The 18,850-nt window shown below is 38.8% G+C and overlaps 1 protein-coding gene across 4 annotated transcripts in view; it reads right to left on the reverse strand.

Annotated features, from left to right (window-relative positions):
* Positions 1-18,850, reverse strand: part of Kat6a (lysine acetyltransferase 6A) — an 87,076-nt gene that overhangs the window by 37,795 nt on the left and 30,431 nt on the right. For all 4 annotated transcript variants that reach the window (XM_038326896.1, XM_038326898.1, XM_038326897.1 and 1 more), the window contains one exon: positions 4,265-4,373. In XM_038326896.1, the coding sequence (XP_038182824.1) occupies positions 4,265-4,373 (109 nt within the window). The remainder of the gene's footprint in view (positions 1-4,264; positions 4,374-18,850) is intronic.

An 18,850-nucleotide genomic window follows, 5' to 3' on the forward strand; every position in this document is an offset into this window, starting at 1 on the left:
GAAGGATCGAGAAAAAGAGTATGTCACTGGTCACTTCTCCACTGCTTCTCTAATCAATCAGGGTTTTTACCCCAATATCTGTCTCCCGAGTTTTTATTGACAAAGAATAATTAGATCAATGCTTTAGTTCCAGTGCTTTAACAGTTATCTTTCCTCTTTTGTGAGAGAAGAGCTAGCTAAATCTTTTCTCTTTTCCCCATTTCTAAAGAATCAATGAGGTAGTAAGCTTGTCATCAAAACATGGACACTGAAGAGAAGCGAGAGAGGAGGTGTGGCCTACATCCATCACCTCTAATAAAGAGAGGAGGTGTGGCCTACATCCATCACCTCTAATGACAGCCATTTTCATGCTCTACTTTCCTCCTGAACTAACTGAAAGTCACAGCTACAGAACACAGGACGTGTAGTTTGTTTTGCTTTTCATTATTTAATTCTAGTAAACTTCATGTTTTTATTCTTTAAACACATTATGCAATACTGATTTGATAAGTGATCACCCCATGACCATTTCCCTATTGTTAAATACTTACTGGTTGATTTTTCAACTGGACACAAACCTATACATATCTTGGAAGAGAGATTCCAAAGTGAGAAAATGCTTCAATAAGACTCGTCTGCAGGGCAAGTATTTGGGGTGCTATCTTGATTAATAATTAATGTGGTAAGTGGCATCACCCTGGGCAGGTGGTCTCTAGGTGCTTTAAAAAGGCAGGCTGAGCAAGCCAGTAAGCACTGTTCCCCACAGCCTCTACTTGCGTTTCTGCCCTGACTTGTTTCAATGATGGACTGTGATGTAAGCCCTTTTTCCCTCACAAGTTCTTTCTGCGTGATGCTTGATCCCAGCAATAGAAACCTTAACCCAAGACATCATGGCTACAAGTTTCTCACTTTAAATTAACACTATGAGGGTGGAGGAACCTCCTAGAAGGAAGACTGGCGAATGTAATGACATTTTCAGTTGTACTGGTTTAAATGTACAGGTAAACATTTCCAAGTCACGCTGTAATGTCCAGTGCCAGTAACCAAGTATGAACACTTCATTGCACTTCACTCGAGTATGCACTGTGCTTCCAATATATACTGTTTTAAACTCTCAAACATTACATTTGGCATGCATTCTTGTCATTCTATAGGTATAGCTCTTTTTATATGTTCAGCAATTGCTTTCGTTTATGTAAGGTGCTTGTTCACAGACTCTTTAGAGTTCATGCTTAGAAAAGTATTTTTTAACCCATATAGCTTTGAATCTTTCCCATACATAATGTAATTATTTTCCCCAAAGTATTCTTGATCTTTTTATTAAGGGTTATGTATTGTTGTGGGATATTTGATCACACTGTGACCCCCGGGTCTGTGTCTGTATTAATTAAATAAAATCAACATTGGGTCAGGAGGTGGAGTTATCAACTAGTTGACAGAAAATAATCATTGAGATCATGGGGTATCTGTAAGATGACAAAGAGATGCATAAGAAGTACCAGGGAGGACTTAGAGTAGCATGGGTTCTGGAGGAGTGGAGTACACTCTCTTTCATAGATGGTGGCAAAGAAAGAAGGCCAACTAGTTGCTACTTAACCTCTCTGAGCTAGCAGGTTTCACCCCAGCCTTTGTCTCCTGAATCTTACTGATAAACAGAATGACAGAGATTTAATAAAAACTCTGCTTGATGGCAGCAACATGGCTGGTGCCTGTGGGAACAGAATTCCCACAGGCCAAGGCCTGAGTAGTCAGGCCACTGCCAGAGAAGCAAGCCAGTAACTACAGAACCACATTTGTTGGCTAAAACAGCAAGAGATTAAAGTGCAGCCCCTGTGCCTACAGAAAAATAACATGTTTTAAAATATTTTAGAAAATATCAATTTACAGATGTGACTATGCTCATGCTTTCTTCCTTGATCACTGTTATAGCCAGTCTCCAAACTGCCTTTCCCCCTTAAGTAGATGTGTTCTCACAATGAAGTAGGGTTGATCTGTATAACCAATACAATATTGCTGAAATGACAGCATGGCTTCTATAAGACCGTTACAGAAGATACTCAAGATTCTTCCTTGTTTTTTGTGAATGTGCTCAGAGAAAGCCAGCTGCCATGTTGTGGATATTCACACAGCATTATCTACAGGTCCACATGGCAAAAAACTGAGGATTCTTTTCACCAGGCAACAGCCTTAATTTGCGGGACAGGTAAATGAGCCATCATAGAAGCTTTAGGTATCTGAAGCACCAATTAAAATGCTAAGTATATCCTCATAAGATATCAAATCACAGTGCCTAGATAAGCCACTTTCAAATTCCCAAGGCACAGAAACAGTATAAAATTAAAATGTCTATCATTGATAAGCTGCAAGGTCTTAGTTTATTTCTGTAGCAATAAACAACTGCTATTATTATTTTTATAGATTTAAAAAAACTTGCAAGAAAACACACACGCACGCACGCGCGCACGCACGCGCACACACACACACACAAAGACAGATCCAAAGTACATGTCTCAGTAAGTATATATAGTTAAAAGTCACTGGACTGGAAGCTATGGAACTTCACACTGGATTTTACACTTTCACTACCAAATACACTTTTATGAATTTACCCACTATCAATAAAAAAACTCATGGAAGAGTTAGTACTGGAAAAACAATGAGCTTTATATACTCTTCCATAGCTAATAAAATTAATTTCTGAGAAGAGCTTCATTACTAAAATAGGAAATCACTGCATTATACAACATGCTGCTATATTTTTATCTAACCAACGGGTTTTTTTAATATATAACTTTTGTGTTTTACTATGAAACATACCCAGAGTTCACTTTTGCTTATGATATTGTACTACTTATGGTCTTTTAGCACTCAAGATTTATTCCCATCTTCTTCTAATGCTTCTATAAATAAAAACTCAAAAGCTTGAGCTGGGGTGTAGTTCACTTGGTAGAGCACTTGTCCGCCATGTGTAAAGCCCTGGGTTCCAGTGCCAGAGTGCGGAGCAGGCACTGCAAAGCAGAAACCTATACTTACAGGCACCTTCCCACCTAGACTCTAAGAGTAAAATGCACTCTGCCATCTGGGCATGCTCAGGGGATCTTTGAGGTAAAAATGGGACGACAGTAGTCTTCCTTCTCCAGCATTATTTCCTAATGATAAGCAAAGTCATGAAGAAAACAGTGTTCTGGTGTCCTGTAGATAATAATAGCAGCCAAATCGGCATCTCAGGACCAAGAACTCACAACTTTTAATAGAGCCTTCCTATTTCCAGTTCTCCCTAGTAGAGAAAGAGAGGACAACTTTACAGCCTGGTAGTCACTGCTGCAGGAGTCTTAGGCTCCAAAGCCTAACTTATCAGCACTTCCAGTGATTTCATAAATACCTAATTCCACCATGAACTTCTTTAAGTACCTAGCACAGCTTCTGTATTCTGGTCCAAATCCTGACTGTTACTGTTAAAAAAACACTGAAAATGTAAACAATGATAAAAGATAATGCTGCTTTATTAAAGTTGTCCTGCAACATCTTATGGATTCCTAAATATACAATGTAGAGTGCGAATATCTCTGGAATGAGGATATTAGGCTCAGGATTTCATAGGTACAATAAACCCCAGTTGTCACCAAGAGCCCAATGTGACAATCTAGAAAAACAAACCTGCTTTCTTTCTGGGTCTATGCATGAAGTCTGAGACAAATGAAGAAAGAAAAGTAGTGATGTTGCATGTGTGTGCACACCTGCATTCAGCTGCAGCTCCTGAGGAGTCATTCACATGTTTTGAAACAGGGTCTCCTACTGACCTGGAGTCACTAAATCGGCTAGGTTGTCCAGCTAGCAAGCCCCAGGGATCGCCCTGTCCCCATCCCACAGTGCTGAGATTACAAATGTACACTAGCATACTGGGCTAAATGTTACACTGGCTCTAGGGATTAGATCGGGTCCTCAAGCTTGTGCATCAGCCTGAAGTGTGTTTATTTAAACAAACAAACAAACAAACAAAACACTTTAAACTGACTGCGGGATTTAAACAGGTACTTAATATGAAATATAAAGATCAGAAGAATATAAGTTCACAGAACATTTACTAAAAACACCTGAAATACTAAAATTAACTAAACATTTCAGCCATTCAAATTCCTCTGTAGTGTAAAAGCTCAACTCAGTTACTGAAAACCAGAATTAAGTTAAAGCATGCTTTTGACAAGGATCAAAGAATACCAACTCATTTAGGCAACCTTCTCCTTGTCTTGCAGATGTGTTAGAAGGCAAACAGGAAACCACATACCACTATTGCCACAGTCTGCGCAGGAGATGAGTTCCTCAGGCTTCTTTTCCCGGTTTTGTTCTTTTGTACCAAGACAGAAACTACAGATGGGTATTGGTTCAGCAACCGGCTGTAGAAAAAAACACAATTGATTCCACTACTAGTACATTTTTTAGTAGTAAAAATTAAAATTAGTTTTACATTCTATTCTGAGTTTACATAATTTTGGGACATTATATCACTCTTCCTAAAATTCCTACTTAGTAAGTTTTCATAAAGCTTGCTTTTAGCCAAGGTGTAAGCACAAAACTAATTATATCTAGCATCGGATCATTATCTGGGATACATGTGATCTGGAAAAATATATACAAAAGCATAATATAAGATAGAACACAGTTAAGTACTAGAAGAAACAAGAAATAAACACTACTACTCTATGTAGTATTGGCCCAAGAGAGAAATTCCCACTGTGATTTCGAGGACAAGACAGAGTACATTCAACACTTCCTCCACTCCTGTTAATGAGTACTTAGTAAGCTAGTCAAGTGACAAACACATAAGAAGCAAAGTGTCTATGTTCACCTTCAAAGTGCTTCCCTCTACCCCATACTTGAGATGGAGAGAAGGCAATACAGTTATTATCAATAGGAAGGACTCTGATGTACACAATGCTAAAGCCAGTTTTAAGTGCAATGCTTCTGTGTAAGGGAAACAAAACAAAACAGAAAAGGGCTAAATCAATTTGTAAAGCTGAAGAAATTGATCTTTTAAAATCAAGAAAATGTATACATTAAATATTTTCCACTTATGTTTAGTTTCAAAGATTTTTTTTTAATGTGAATGAGTACTTTGCTGGTAGGAGGTATATATGTGCATTTGTACATGCCTGGAACCTAGAGACCAAAAGAAGCTGTAAGATCCTCCAGAACTGGAGTTACAGATGGTTAAGAACCCCCATGTAGTTCCTAGGATTTGAACCTGGGTCCTCTGCAAGAGCTGTATGTTCTAAAACACTAAGCCATCTCTCCAGTCCATTATTTTCAACTTTTATACATCAACTATATCCTTAAGAGGCTAAAAGTAATTTACAGTTGAAGAAAGGAATGAGACTCTTCCCCAATCACTGTGTGTGTCCATGTGCGTGAGTGCAGGTGTGTGCCACTGCATGCATGTGCATGTTGGAAGAAAACTTCAGTTATTTTTGGCCCTTGCCTTCTCCCCTTTGAGAAAGGGTTCCTATTGCTTCCTCCTGCATTCACCATGGTAGTTAGCCCATGAACTTCAGGGTATTCTGTCTCCACTGCCCACCTCACTGTAGGAACCTTTACGTAGGTGCTGGAGATCCAAACTTGGGTACTTATGCTTGCCTAGAAAGCACTTTACCTACTAAGCTATCTCTCAAGACTTGGATTTTATTCTTCAGGCAAAAATAAAATATTTTTTTTAAAAAAAGAGGAATAAGAAGTTAGTGAGCCAGATGAAGCTGGCTATGTAGCTCAGTTGGTAGAGTACTTGCCTAGCACGCATGAAAACCTGGCTTTGATCCCTAGCACCACATACACCAGGTGAAACAGCACACACCTGTAAAACTAACACAGGAAGGCAAAGGTAAGAAGTTCAAGGTCATTCTAGGTTATTGATGGTTATTGACGGAATTGATGGTTTTTCCCAGGACTAACAGCTAAGGCCAAAAAAATTAATATTTTAGTGACTAGTAAAATCTTAAAAGAGAAACAGATAAGGAACAGTTGGGTATAATATTGACACATTTAAAAATCATTTTAAAACAGCTAACACAACTGTGCTAATAACAGTGTTGAGTGCAGAGATCAAATGAGAGGTGAACAGCTAGAAGTTGCCATAATTAATACTATGGCTGTGGAGAAGGCTACCCCTGCTTTTCCTTAAAAAGGAATACGGAACAAGAACTAAAGGTAGTAGGGCAGACTTCATATAGGAGTGAAAATTTTAAGAAGTAATCTGTAAAGGCCTAGAACACAGGTAGACTAGGTCATAAGTATGGGGTTTATGGTATGGCCTCTAATGGCCCACTGGAAGGTTTTAAGCAGAGAGGGATGGTGTGATGGCTATTCTTGGTTGTCAACTGACAATGAACTACAACTCAGAAATGGAGGGCATACTTGTGATGCAGATCTTGAAGCAAGAAGACAACAAGGCTTTGATCTACATCTTGAGCCAGAAGACACACCTTAAATCTGGACCACACCTTCTGTTAGAGGCGAGGCTTGCCCTCCTCGTCTTGTCAGCACATCCACGCCTTCACTGGCATTGGAGCCTACTTCTTTGGGATTCCAGCACAGACAGAAGACCAGCAATAGACACCCAGCCTCATGGAACTGAGCAACTACTGAAGCCAGGTGTCTTTCTACTGTCAGTTATGCGACATTTGCACCTTTTTTCTTTTTATTTTTCTTTTTTGGTTTTTCAAGACAGGGTTTCTCTGTAGCTTTGGAGCCTGTCCTGGATCTAGCTCTTGTAGACCAGGCTGGCTTCGAACTCAGAGATCCGCCTGCCTCTACCTCCCGAATGCTGGGATTAAAGGCGTGTGCCACCACCACCCGGCCATTTGTACCCTTTAAAAGTGCCAGTCAAAGCACAGTTTGCTCTCTGGTCTCTCTTATCTCTTGCTCCTCTTGGTCTTTTCTTTCCTCTCTTACCTCTTCTTTTCTCTCTTGTTTCTCTTCCTCTTGTCAGTCTGCCTCTCTCAAGTCCCCATTCGGGCATGGCCTTTCGCTCTTCCAATCTTCCCCAATAAACCTTTTGCACTAACTCTGTTGTGTGTGGTATTTGTTTAGTGGCATACTTTGGCAAGGTCCACCAAAAAGGTACTCACTTTGCCTTTCTTTTTTATTTATCCTTTCATTGCAAGATTCTTGGACATTTAATTCACAACTAGCCATTATTCATTATTGGATTTAGCCTGTAAGTCATTCCAATAAATTCCCACATATATGGGAATACCACATTCTCTCTCTCTCTCTCTCTCTCTCTCTCTCTCTCTCTCTCTCTCTCTCTCTCTCTCTCTCTCTCTCTCTCCCTCTCTCCATATATATAACTATATATATATATAGCTCTCTCTATATATAGAGAGAGAATATATAGAGAGAGGTGTGTATACACACACACACACACACACATATATATATATATTGATTTTTCATTCCATAAGTTTTGTGACACTAGAGAACCCTAACAAATACAGATAGATGGTGGTAGTTTGAATGAGAATGGCCGCCACAGACTCATATATTTAAATGCTTGGTTCCTAGCTGGTGAACTGTTTGGGAAGGATTAGGAGTTGTGGCCTTGTGGATGAGGCGTGTCACTGGGAGTGGGCTTTGAGATTTTAAAAAACCACAGTAGTCCCAGTCTCTCTCTTCCTACTCATCACTCACTTCACCCTACTGCCTTTGGATCAAGATGTAGAGCCTTCAGCTACTTAAACAGTACACGGCCTGCTGCCACACTTCCCACCATGATGATTACGGAGTATCTCTGAAACTGTAAGAAAGCTCGCATTTCTCTTCCTTGTGATTGTTGTCTCAACATGTATACTCTCACCAGCTCCAATACCGTGCCTGAACCTGCCTGCCTGCTGCTATGAAGAGACTCACCTTGTGAAGCCACACTAAATGCTTGCTTTGATCAGTGTCTTTTCACTGTGACAGAAAAGTCACCAAGACAAAAGCATGGCCAAGTTTGTATAAACAACTTTTATAAGTATCACATAGTAAGTATGATATTTAAGTAGTTCTTACAGTGTCACCAACAAGCACTGTCTATGTGTAGTGAGGTTATCTTTCCAAATGTTTCAGTCTGGTCTCCTTGCTGTCCTTTCTTTCCTCCCAACACCTATAAACATTGGCGTTCCTCCTCTTTGACATCCATTTTCCTATTCCTCACTCTCTATTCTTTTCAATCCACTCGATCTGACTGGGTGCTTTCAGTTATCATCTGCTTGGTGATGTCATTAAAATTCTTCTCTAGACCATTCTCTCTACTAAATTCTGAACATTAATAGCCAAATCACCACTGATATTTCTTTCAAATAATCACATTTCTATCAATGTTTATTCATTTCTTTAAATTTAAACATTAACTTTCTAATTAAAACATACAAGAAAAGTACAAACTCTAAATGTACTCCCTAAATTATTATGCAATCAATACCCACAGAACCAGCACCCAGGTCACATGAACATTAGACCTCAGCAATCCTTCCCAATATGCTACTTCTTACTTTCTTCCCAGGGACAGCCATCCTGACATAGTAGTATAGAACTGTGATTGAAATATAAAATATTGATTGTATTCTACACTTGGATACCTCATTACATAGAATACAGTGCTTGTGTGGACACCGTAAGAATTACAGTAAGAAATGAACACTGTTATAAAGAGAACAGAAAGCAGACAAGAAATTGAAAAAAAATTGTGGCTTCAATATATGGCATGAAAGGTAAACCCATTTTATAAAGTGGAAGAGTGGAGAAAACAGTCAAATACTCAAACAAGCAGGTAGAGAAACAAGTAGGAACACACTATAGAACAAGGTCTATCGCTACTCTTACTTGTGCTTATTAATTCTAAATAAGCTGAATTTCTAACCACAGTAGCTCCAAGTGCACATCAGAAACATATATTTAGCAGCTAACAGTAACAAACAACGATACAGAACGATTTCGTAGCAAAGGTTTAGGGAAAAGGGTGACTTTTAAAGTGTAGGTAAAGACTGGTTTTAACAATGTAGAGTGTGCAGAGATATATGTGCCTTGGGGCAGGAATAGTAAAAATGGGGGAAAGTTGAAGATGCCATTTCTTATAGTTTTACTTATTCCTGGAAAATAAGAAATAAAATTGGGGCTAGGTTTTTACTTCAGTGGTAGAACACTTCCCTGGGTTCAGTCCTCAGCTTCAGGAAAAAGGAAAGAAGGGAGGAAGGGAGGGAAGTAAACTGCCAAAAGTGTGTCATGAATTGGCTAGATAGAACATTCTAGAACACAAGAAAAGCAATGATAGAAGAAGATTAGAGGTAAGACTAGCTGGAGCCAAAAAGAACCTAACAAAAACATTGCCTATCAAAATAGAGAATGGAGGAGTTAGGGAGATGGCTCAGTAGTTAAGAGCGCTTACTTTACAATTACAACAACCAGAATTTGGATTTAAGCACCCATAAAATAAGCCAGGTATTCTGCAAACACCTGCTAATTACAGCTCTGATAACCTTTTCTGACCTCTACACATATACTCATACACTGGTTCACACAAAGACATACACAATAAATACTTCTTTTAAAAATGGAGAATGGGCTGGGCAGTGGTGGCACACGCCTTTAATCCCAGCACTTGGGAGGCAGAGGCAGGCGGATCTCTGAGTTCGAAGCCAGCCTGGTCTACAAGAGCTAGTTCCAGGACAGGCTCTAGAAACTACAGGGAAACAAACCCTGTCTCGAAAAACCAAAAAAAAAAAAAAATGGAAAATGGACACACATTTCTAATCAAGACAACATCAGAAAAGCATGTATCAATAAAGAAAACAGGGGAAAGAAAGGTGGAGTCCTTGCAGAATAGCCTCCACCTCTCTGCTACAACGAAGGGCAACATCACTGGCCAGAAATGGCAATAACTGCTTACTCTAACCCAGAAGAATCAAGAACTGGAGGCCAACCTGAGGTACAGAGCAAGACCCTATCTATAGATACAGCTAGACAGAGAGACAGATACACAATAGATCTATGCAATAATCTGTTTCAAAATATGTCTTCAATGATTTTTAACTCAATACCAAAATGAATGTAATTTTGTCATTTGCAACATGGATGAAACTGGAGGGCAGTACATAAAGTGAAATCACCCAGTCCAAACTGGGCTTTGTTTACCACAAGTCAAATTTACTGAGGTCATTCAAATCTATTCATTCAAGCAGTGTGTGAGACATTACAAACTGGCTGCCTTGTTAACTGTTCCTTTAAGGCAATGATACATGACTAAACCTGTACTGGGTCCATGAGAGGGTGGGTGAATACAGGCAACATGAAAGCAGCAGGAGGAGACTAGAGAGACTAGAGGACTTGAGGGATCAGGAAGAGGAAGGGAAGTGGACGGAAGAAAAGTCAGTAACAATGTGTGTGGGGCTAGAGATGGCTCAGGTTAAAAGCACTGGCTGTTCTGAACCCAGGTTCAATTCCTAGCTCACAACTGTCTGCGACTCTAGTCCCAGAGGATTTGGTGCCCTCTTTCGGCCTCTGTGGAGATCAGGCACGAATATCGTACATAGACATACATAGGATGAGGGGGACCTATACACTTACAAAAAGAAAAAAAAAGTATGTTTTGAAACTAATTATTGTGTATGTTAACTTAAAATGTTTTTAATTTGAAAAACAAAATTCAACATGCAAAATAGGAGGAAAAGTACATGTGTACGTACAAAACGACATAAACAAAAGAAAGTAGTGTGATATATTGACCTATTGCTTCAGATCAAGTAAAAAATATTTTTTTAGAAGAACACAAACAGAAGAATATTTTAAGCTTTCCAAGTAAGACTCTACAACCAAGACTTCGATTCTCTTGTATCACTGAGGCAAACTGAACAGTACTGGTAATTCATAAAGGTCTACAAGAAACCAGACAATATGCTATATAATGACTGTTCACAGACCTGTCCAAGCATAATCCTTGTACCTCACTGTTCCCATGATTTATATAAAAGTAAACTGATTCCTGCAGCTAAATTTACACTCCATTAAACACAGCAGCCAGAATGAACAGTTAAGAGTTAAAGTGAAGCATGTGATTTAGTTGCCTCAAACCATCTAGAACAAGTCTCCGTTGCAGATTAAAATGCCAAGTGAACCACAAGACCCTGTGTGACTTGCAGCAACCTAACTCCAAATCCTACCCACCACACACATCTGACCTCATCACCTACTGCTCTAACCTCCAAATCCCCCTCCATCACCTCTGCTTCCGTTTTCCTCACAAGTCAGGAAAACCTAAGCAGGGCCTCTGATCTGCTCTCTTCTATGCACTGCTGGTCTAAATCTTTCTGATCTCTACTAGAGTCTTGTCAGTAAGGCTTTCTCTAACACCCTAGTAAACACGTCAAAGCAATCCACCCATCATAATAATCAAAAGGCCCTTCCTTGCTTTACTTATTCCCTTAATTCTTTTCACTAATTAATATGTATATGGTTATCTAACATCTGTCAACAACTGTAAACTCTATAGAGGTTCTGGTTTTTATCTGTTTAACACAATACATTACTAATGCTGACAACAGTGCACAACAAATAATAAACACTGCATTACATATACTACAGAATACCTGGCAGAACAAAAACAATACAAATAGTACTACATATGGAAAGAAAAATGAAACAGCACACTGATGCGTGTGTTTACAGAGTCCTCTCACAGTGGTGTCAGGCTTCCTCACCCCTACTCACCTCTGGTGCACTCTCGAGAGCACTGGACTCTGGAGTACTCCAGTTGTACTTTATGTCTGCTGCTTACGTCAGGGCTTCCTTTCACTGTGACCTCTTTTGGCCCAAAAAATTTTTATACAACCCCAGTTATATAGACATAAAAAATAAGACATACAAATTATATTTAGTAATAGTAAATCGTAATGAAATTTAACATAGTTCTTTGGTATTTTACTATTTATTAAAGATGAAAGTAAATTTGCATAGTAAAATGGATAGGTTTATTTATTTTTTTACATAAAGAATTAAATTTTGGATGGATGTCTGAAAGTGCAAGGCACACTGCCTCTTCAACACTGTTGAAAATCAACCAAAATTACAACTGTGCAAGTGCTTTTTTTTTTTAACCTAAACACATAGTACAAAATGTCAGAAGTATGATTAGGGACATTTAAAAATTAGAGAAATTCTGTCTTAAACCAAACTCAAAATTCATTTAACTTTTTATGAAATTTGTCAGCAACTTAAATAGTAATCTTAAAAACCAACCACTCTGACACAACACAATCCAAAGATATAGTTTTGACACTCACATGCAGAAGAATAACAACAGGTACACACTAATGGTGATTGTTTTCCACAAATAAATCACTATGTCTCTGTACCAGTAGAAAACATTTTAACTGAATGGTAAAAACACTGGAGTTCATAACTGTTTTTCAAATGTGAGCTGAGGCATTCTGGGTAATGTTCAGTGATGCCGTTCAGGCAGTGCCCAGTGCTCATGTTGTAGGTTCAGAACCAAGGATACAGGGAAATTGTACACTGCAATACAGATGAGCAATACCACAAACATTTAGTTTATTACACATTTGATTTTTATTTAATTTTTGTCTGTTGCACATTCAAGACCTTCCACTGTTATTGCATTTTTTAAGCCCCACATTCAGTTATATGACATTATGGGGTTGCACCAAGTTTAAGATGTTGAGCCACTTTTTATAAAGATGCACTGCCCCATTAAGCACCATGCTGAGATATTCCCAATAGTCACCAGATGGCAGCATTGAAACAAACACACGAACTTTTGAAACCATCTTTGAAAAACACACAATAAGAAAACTAATCCAGTAACTTCGGTTATTTGAAATTTATAGCAAGGAATGTATCTTACATAAGGGGCATTTTTGAGACCTCCAAAGTTATCATCTGAGATACAGTCTTTTTAAAGCCTAGAGAAAATTAGAATAAAGAAAATATCTGAACAGGTATTCAGGAAGATCCTGTCTCAAGACAAAAAGACATTCAAGAAGTACCTAATTCATATAACAATGATACTGACAAAGACCAGTAACACTAACATGAGACAATAGATGATTGTGGTGGTTTGAATGTAATTATTCCTCATAAAGCCATAGGGAGTGGCACTATTCAGAGGTGTGGCCTTGTTGGAGGTAGGGTGTCACTGTGGAGTGGGCTTTGTGGCCTAAGCTAGGCATAGTGTAACAGTTTACTTCCTGTTGCCTGCAAATCAAGATGTAGAATTCTCACCTCCTTCTCCAGCATCATGTCTGCCTGCATGCCTATCATGTTTCTCGCCTCTGAAACTGTAAGCTGCCACCCAAATTATATGTTTTCCTTCAGAAGAGTTGCTGTGGCCATGGTGTCTCTTCAAAGCAATAGAAACCCTAAGATAATAATGAATGCACCATTCTTCCAGACCTGAAACAAAGTATCTATAATACATGCAAACAACGTTGAACTAAATTACTAAAACTCATTTTTAAACAAAACTGTATTATCATAAAAAGCCACTTTGAACTTCATTTTTTTATCAGGTACCTAGGACCAGCAAATTCAAGAAATTAGAAGTAGAATGCAGATCCTGGGTCTGGGGCAGAGGTAATAGGTCATTGGTTAATGGGTAAAAGGTCTAAGATGATAAAAGGTCTTAGAAATGAACAATGATAATTATGATTCCACGACATTCTGAATGAACTAATGTATTTATGTAGTGGACATAAAAGGCTAAACCACAAAATCTTATTCCATGTATATTTTAGCAAAGCAACAAATAACTACAACTGGTTCATAATGTTCTTACAAAGCACATGATTTGAGTACACTACAAACTGCCCTCACTTTGACCCCTGTATTTTTACCTACTGCTGTGACACTCTTTTCCTATGCTATCTTATATGTGTACTGCTGACTGGATTTAGAAAAGCAACTGAAGTGCTCCACAAAAATCAAAACAATTTAAACCAACTATTAATAATTAAAATTTTACTGAAATTAAAATTGCACTATTTCATACTTATTATACCTACATAAAGGCTGAGTTTTCTTATCCAGTTACATAAAAAATAACTCACCTTAACAACTTCATTGCAAGTCAAGTCTAAGAATCAAAAATTGTGCATCAAGTAATGCTCATTATCAAAGATCTATTTCTGACACCATTTCTCTTATCTAGCAAGATTACTCTGCATAAACCACCATAAACTTCTCTCAAATCTGTCCTTAAAGTGACAACCTAGATCCTACCTCTTTGAGTCTCCCAGTGATTTACATGACTTTGTTTGTCCTGACCACTTCTTCTCCAACAATCAGGTAACCATAACTACAAATTAATTTTCTCTCATAGATATATAATTCACAGAACTTAATTTTTAGCAGATGTAAAACTGAAAATATCTATTGCCAAAGCATCCTGTTATATAATAAATACCTAAAAGATAAAGACTAGGTCTGGACTATTCTCAGGACTGCCATCATGAAGGAAATGAAAAAGACGTTCAAGTCGAGTAGTAGGGGGCTGGAGACATGGCTCAGTGGTTAAGAGAGCTTACTGCTCTTCCAGAGGACCTGAGTTTGGTTCCTAACACCCAAACAAGGCAGTGTATAACCCCAGCCTGTAACTCCAGTTCTAAGAGATCAAACACTCTCCTCTGGCCTCCATGGACACCCACCCACCACAGCATCCAAACACAAACAAGCACATACATAAAATGAGTCTTTCTAAAACAATGAGAGGTGGTGGTGATGGTGGTGGTAAAAACTTCACACAAGCACCATGTTCCTCTTTAGCCAGGTTAAGTCTTCAATTTCCATTTTACTGAGCAGTCCACTTCCTCCCTATAATCACCTTCCACAGCTTCAGCTCCTTCCAAATCCCTTCTGACAGTTTATGTCACACTCTTAATTCTTCCAATCATGCTATCACCTTGAGTATTAAATAAACTAAATGTACTAAAATGAGACTTTCTTGAAATTAGATTACAGTGTCAGAGAACAGTGTTTATTTCCAAAGAGGTCATTCAGTTATGTATGTAAAGCCTCTCCACTAGATTCTATAATCTGGGGAACTGTAATTAGGTGTAACTAAATTGAATTAATTTTATCACTAATTTATTCAAGAGCATCAACAATCAGATACAATGGTAAGAATGATGGCAAAAGAAAGTTAATTAGGTTAGTAAAGATCAATTTCAGCTTCCATTTTTACTATATATGTCAATTTATAAATTTAGATAAGAAAGCAATCATCTAACAGATAAACTAAATGACTTTCTATTACTTAGCTGGGTGACAAACAATAATAGAAATGCTTGTCAAATTTAATTTCTTTAAACATTTTTATTACATTTATTTACTGTGTGTGTACACGTGTACATATGCCACCCTTGTACACAGACATCAGAGAACAGCCTTTGGGAGCTGGTTCTCCCTCCTTGAGGCTCCCTCCTCCCAGCCTTGGCAGCAAACACCCTTGCCTGCAGAGCCATCTTGCTGGCCTGCTGAATTTAAACTTAATCCTAGGAAGCTGTGGAGGCTTATCTTCCGAATGTTTAAGGATTATCTGAGAGCTGTTTTTGTCAGTGACACCCCATCTTCCTCAGTCATCCAAACAGGTTTTCCAAATGATGATTCCTTTGTTCTCATTTCTACTTCAGTTTCTTTTATATGCCTGACTCTTGAGGTTTAACATGCAGTCTCTTATATGTACTGACACCCTTGGCTTTATGTCCTGTTTTCTACACACTGCTGTCAGATTAATCCTGAAATGTTTTACCCAATTACTCACAAGGCTCAACCTAACATTTCAATGGTTAACTGCTACATGCTAGCATCCAATCCCCTCTCCAAGTACCAACCTCCCTAGAATTCCACCTTCCTCCACTCCTAATCTACTCACCTGTTGATTTCAGTCTTGATATCTGGAACTTAAACTGTAAGCCTGGCTGGCCTTGGACTTGCAATCACCTTCTTGCCTCTGCTTCCTGAGTGCTGAGATAGGCTTCAATCACCACACCTGGCCCAAGGTAATACCTTATGTTCTTTCTCCAAATTATTTTATCCCTTCCTTGGCAGTCCCTTGTGTCCTTCCCTTGAGAATCAGTTAGAGTATTGCTTAGAGACACACTGGGTTCTCCCAGTTCTAGCATTATTCTAGACAAGACATCTCTTTAGTATAAAGGGGTATGATAACTGACACACTTAACCTTTAAGTAATCTTGAAGACTGAGATAACATTAGAAATTACCTACTTGAATACAAGAGTGTTAAGAAAAGAATATTTCTATGCTAAGATACACATACATATAAATATACGAACAAACACATTCCTAATGGCTTAGGAGGAGCAAAATGCTACTAAGCAAGACTTTCGTGTTCACGGAAGTTTAAAAAAAAAACTGTAATTCTATGCATTTAATCCACTTGAACAAACTGATAAGCAGCACCACTTTTCTCAAGGTTTACCAAGAATAACTGCTGATCATGCCACAAGCCTGAATTACTACTGGGCCAAAAAGTATACACACAGCTACGATTTTAGATACGTACTGCCAAACTGAATTTCCAAGAGACTACCCTCACATCAATACCAAGGTATCAGCTATAAGATCCTGTCTCGGTTCCTGCTCACCCCCTCTGTTGTTGGGGTTTTCTGTCCTGTCGAATTCCCGTAATCGTTAAGTCCCAAAGAAATCACACAGAGGTCTACATTAGTTATAAACTGATTGGCCCATTAGCTCAGGCTTCTTATTAACTCTCATAACTTGTCCATTATTCTTGTCTATATTAGCCACATGGCTCAGTACCTTTTTCAGCAAGGCAGTCATATCTTGCTTCTTCTGTGCCAAGGAATGGGCTTCCTCCTTACCAGAATTCTCCTGTTCTCACTGACCTGCCTCTACTTCCTGTCTAGTTGTCCCGCCTACACTTCCTGACTGGCTACTAGCCAATCAGCATTTATTTAAAATGTAATTGAAAGAATACAGACCATGGTCCCACACCACCCCTCTACATTATTCATTATGCTCTATATACTCTAATTTTCCTCTGCCAGATGCCTTTCTATTAGTCACCATGAATAGAGCATGCACACACACACATGCATGTACACAGACATAAAGATGAAGAAAAGGCAAATGTGCTCCTTCCAGTCTATATTATAGTCCTACGAGTATCATCCTACTTCATCCTACTATTGGACCTTTTTTTTTTATCCCCGCCCCCTATTGGACCTTTTGTTAGCATTTGTAGTCATTTATAGTCTCAGCTTTTCTCAAGACTATACTCATCATGTTCACAAATACTGCCATTAGTGGGGTAATATATCCTCATAAGGCACTGCTGTCACCCGAGACCATCAGAAAACACAGATATTTGCATCACAATTCATAACAGTAGCAAAATTACAGTTTTAAAGTAGCAATGAAAATAATTTTACAGTTGGAGGCACCACAGCATTGAGGAACTGTATGTATTAAAAGGATGCAGCATTGGGAAGGTTGAGAATCACTGTCATGAGGAGCCCCAGAATTGTGGGGTCCTTTGTCCAAGCCTTTGGAAGCAACCAGGCAGTGGGTCCTCTTCACAAAGTTGAGATAGCTCCATGTAGCTGCTTCTCCAACCACTGAAAAACTCAAACTTCTCTCTTGGTTCCCTCAGCCAAAGAGGTAATAACTGCTTCAGTAAATTAACACCTCCTCTGTGTTATTTCAGTGTTCCTTTTTTGCATTTCAGATCTATCTGCTTTATCAACTCTCTATACTACTCTCTCCAAAGTTGACTTGCGTTTTTCTGGCTAGGTCTGGACTGGTATACTGTTAGGTATCTTAATAACTTAGCATACATAGTTAGTCTTTAGCATCAATTTAACTGGATTCAGAATGAACATAGAAAACATGCCTTCGGGTGTGTCTATGAGGGTGCATCCACAAAGGTTTACCTGAGCATGGAAGACCCATGTGACCATGAGCAACACCATTCCTACAGTCTAGGATCTAAACTGTATAAAAAGGAAAAAGTTAGCTGAACACCAGCATTCACTCCTGGGGCTTCCTGGCTGAGGACGCAATGTTATCACTGCCTCCAGTTCCTGCTGATACAACTGGCTGGCCATAATGGACTGGGAGCCAAAATGAACCTGTTCTGCAAGCTGCATACTCAACTAAAGCAGCGTACTCATCTATTTGCAGGAAGTCAGTGAACCAAACTGCCTTCCCTTCAAAATGCATATGTTGAAGTTCTAAGTCAGAGTATCTTTCTGTATTTGGAAACAAAATCTTTAAGAAAGCAATTAAAGCTAAGTGAGGTCAAAGGACAGAGTCCTGATCTACCAGGACTGAAATCTCTTAGGAGGAAGAAACACACCAGGCAGTAGTGGTGTATGCCTTTGATCCCAGCACTCAGGAAGCAAATGCAGGTGGATCTCTGTGAGTTCAAGGCCAACCTGGTCTACAGAGCCAGTTCCAGGACAGGCTCCAAAGCTATAGAGAAACAGATATCCTGTCTCGAAAAACCAAAAGGAAGAAACACTACAAGAATATGAGCATAGAAAAATGCCATGAGAAGACATAGCAAGAAGACAGCAATCTGCAAGGCAAGAAGTCTCACCAGAAACAAACTTCATTGGGCCCTCATTTGAATTTCTAGCATGCAGAACCATGGTAAAACAAATATCAGCTGTCTGAGCCACCTCATCTATAGGACTTGGATATTGCCGTCTTAGCAGACTATAAACTTAATGAACACACATCATACTAGTCTCATCTTTAATGTTACCTCCACCACACACCATTAAGCCATTGTATTTATAAGGATTCTGAGGTAGATGCTGAGAAACAAAGCTGTAATAAAGCCAACT

The sequence above is a fragment of the Arvicola amphibius genome, chromosome 4 (genome assembly GCF_903992535.2).
Source record: "Arvicola amphibius chromosome 4, mArvAmp1.2, whole genome shotgun sequence".
In the NCBI taxonomy this organism is placed as follows: Eukaryota; Metazoa; Chordata; class Mammalia; order Rodentia; family Cricetidae; genus Arvicola; species Arvicola amphibius.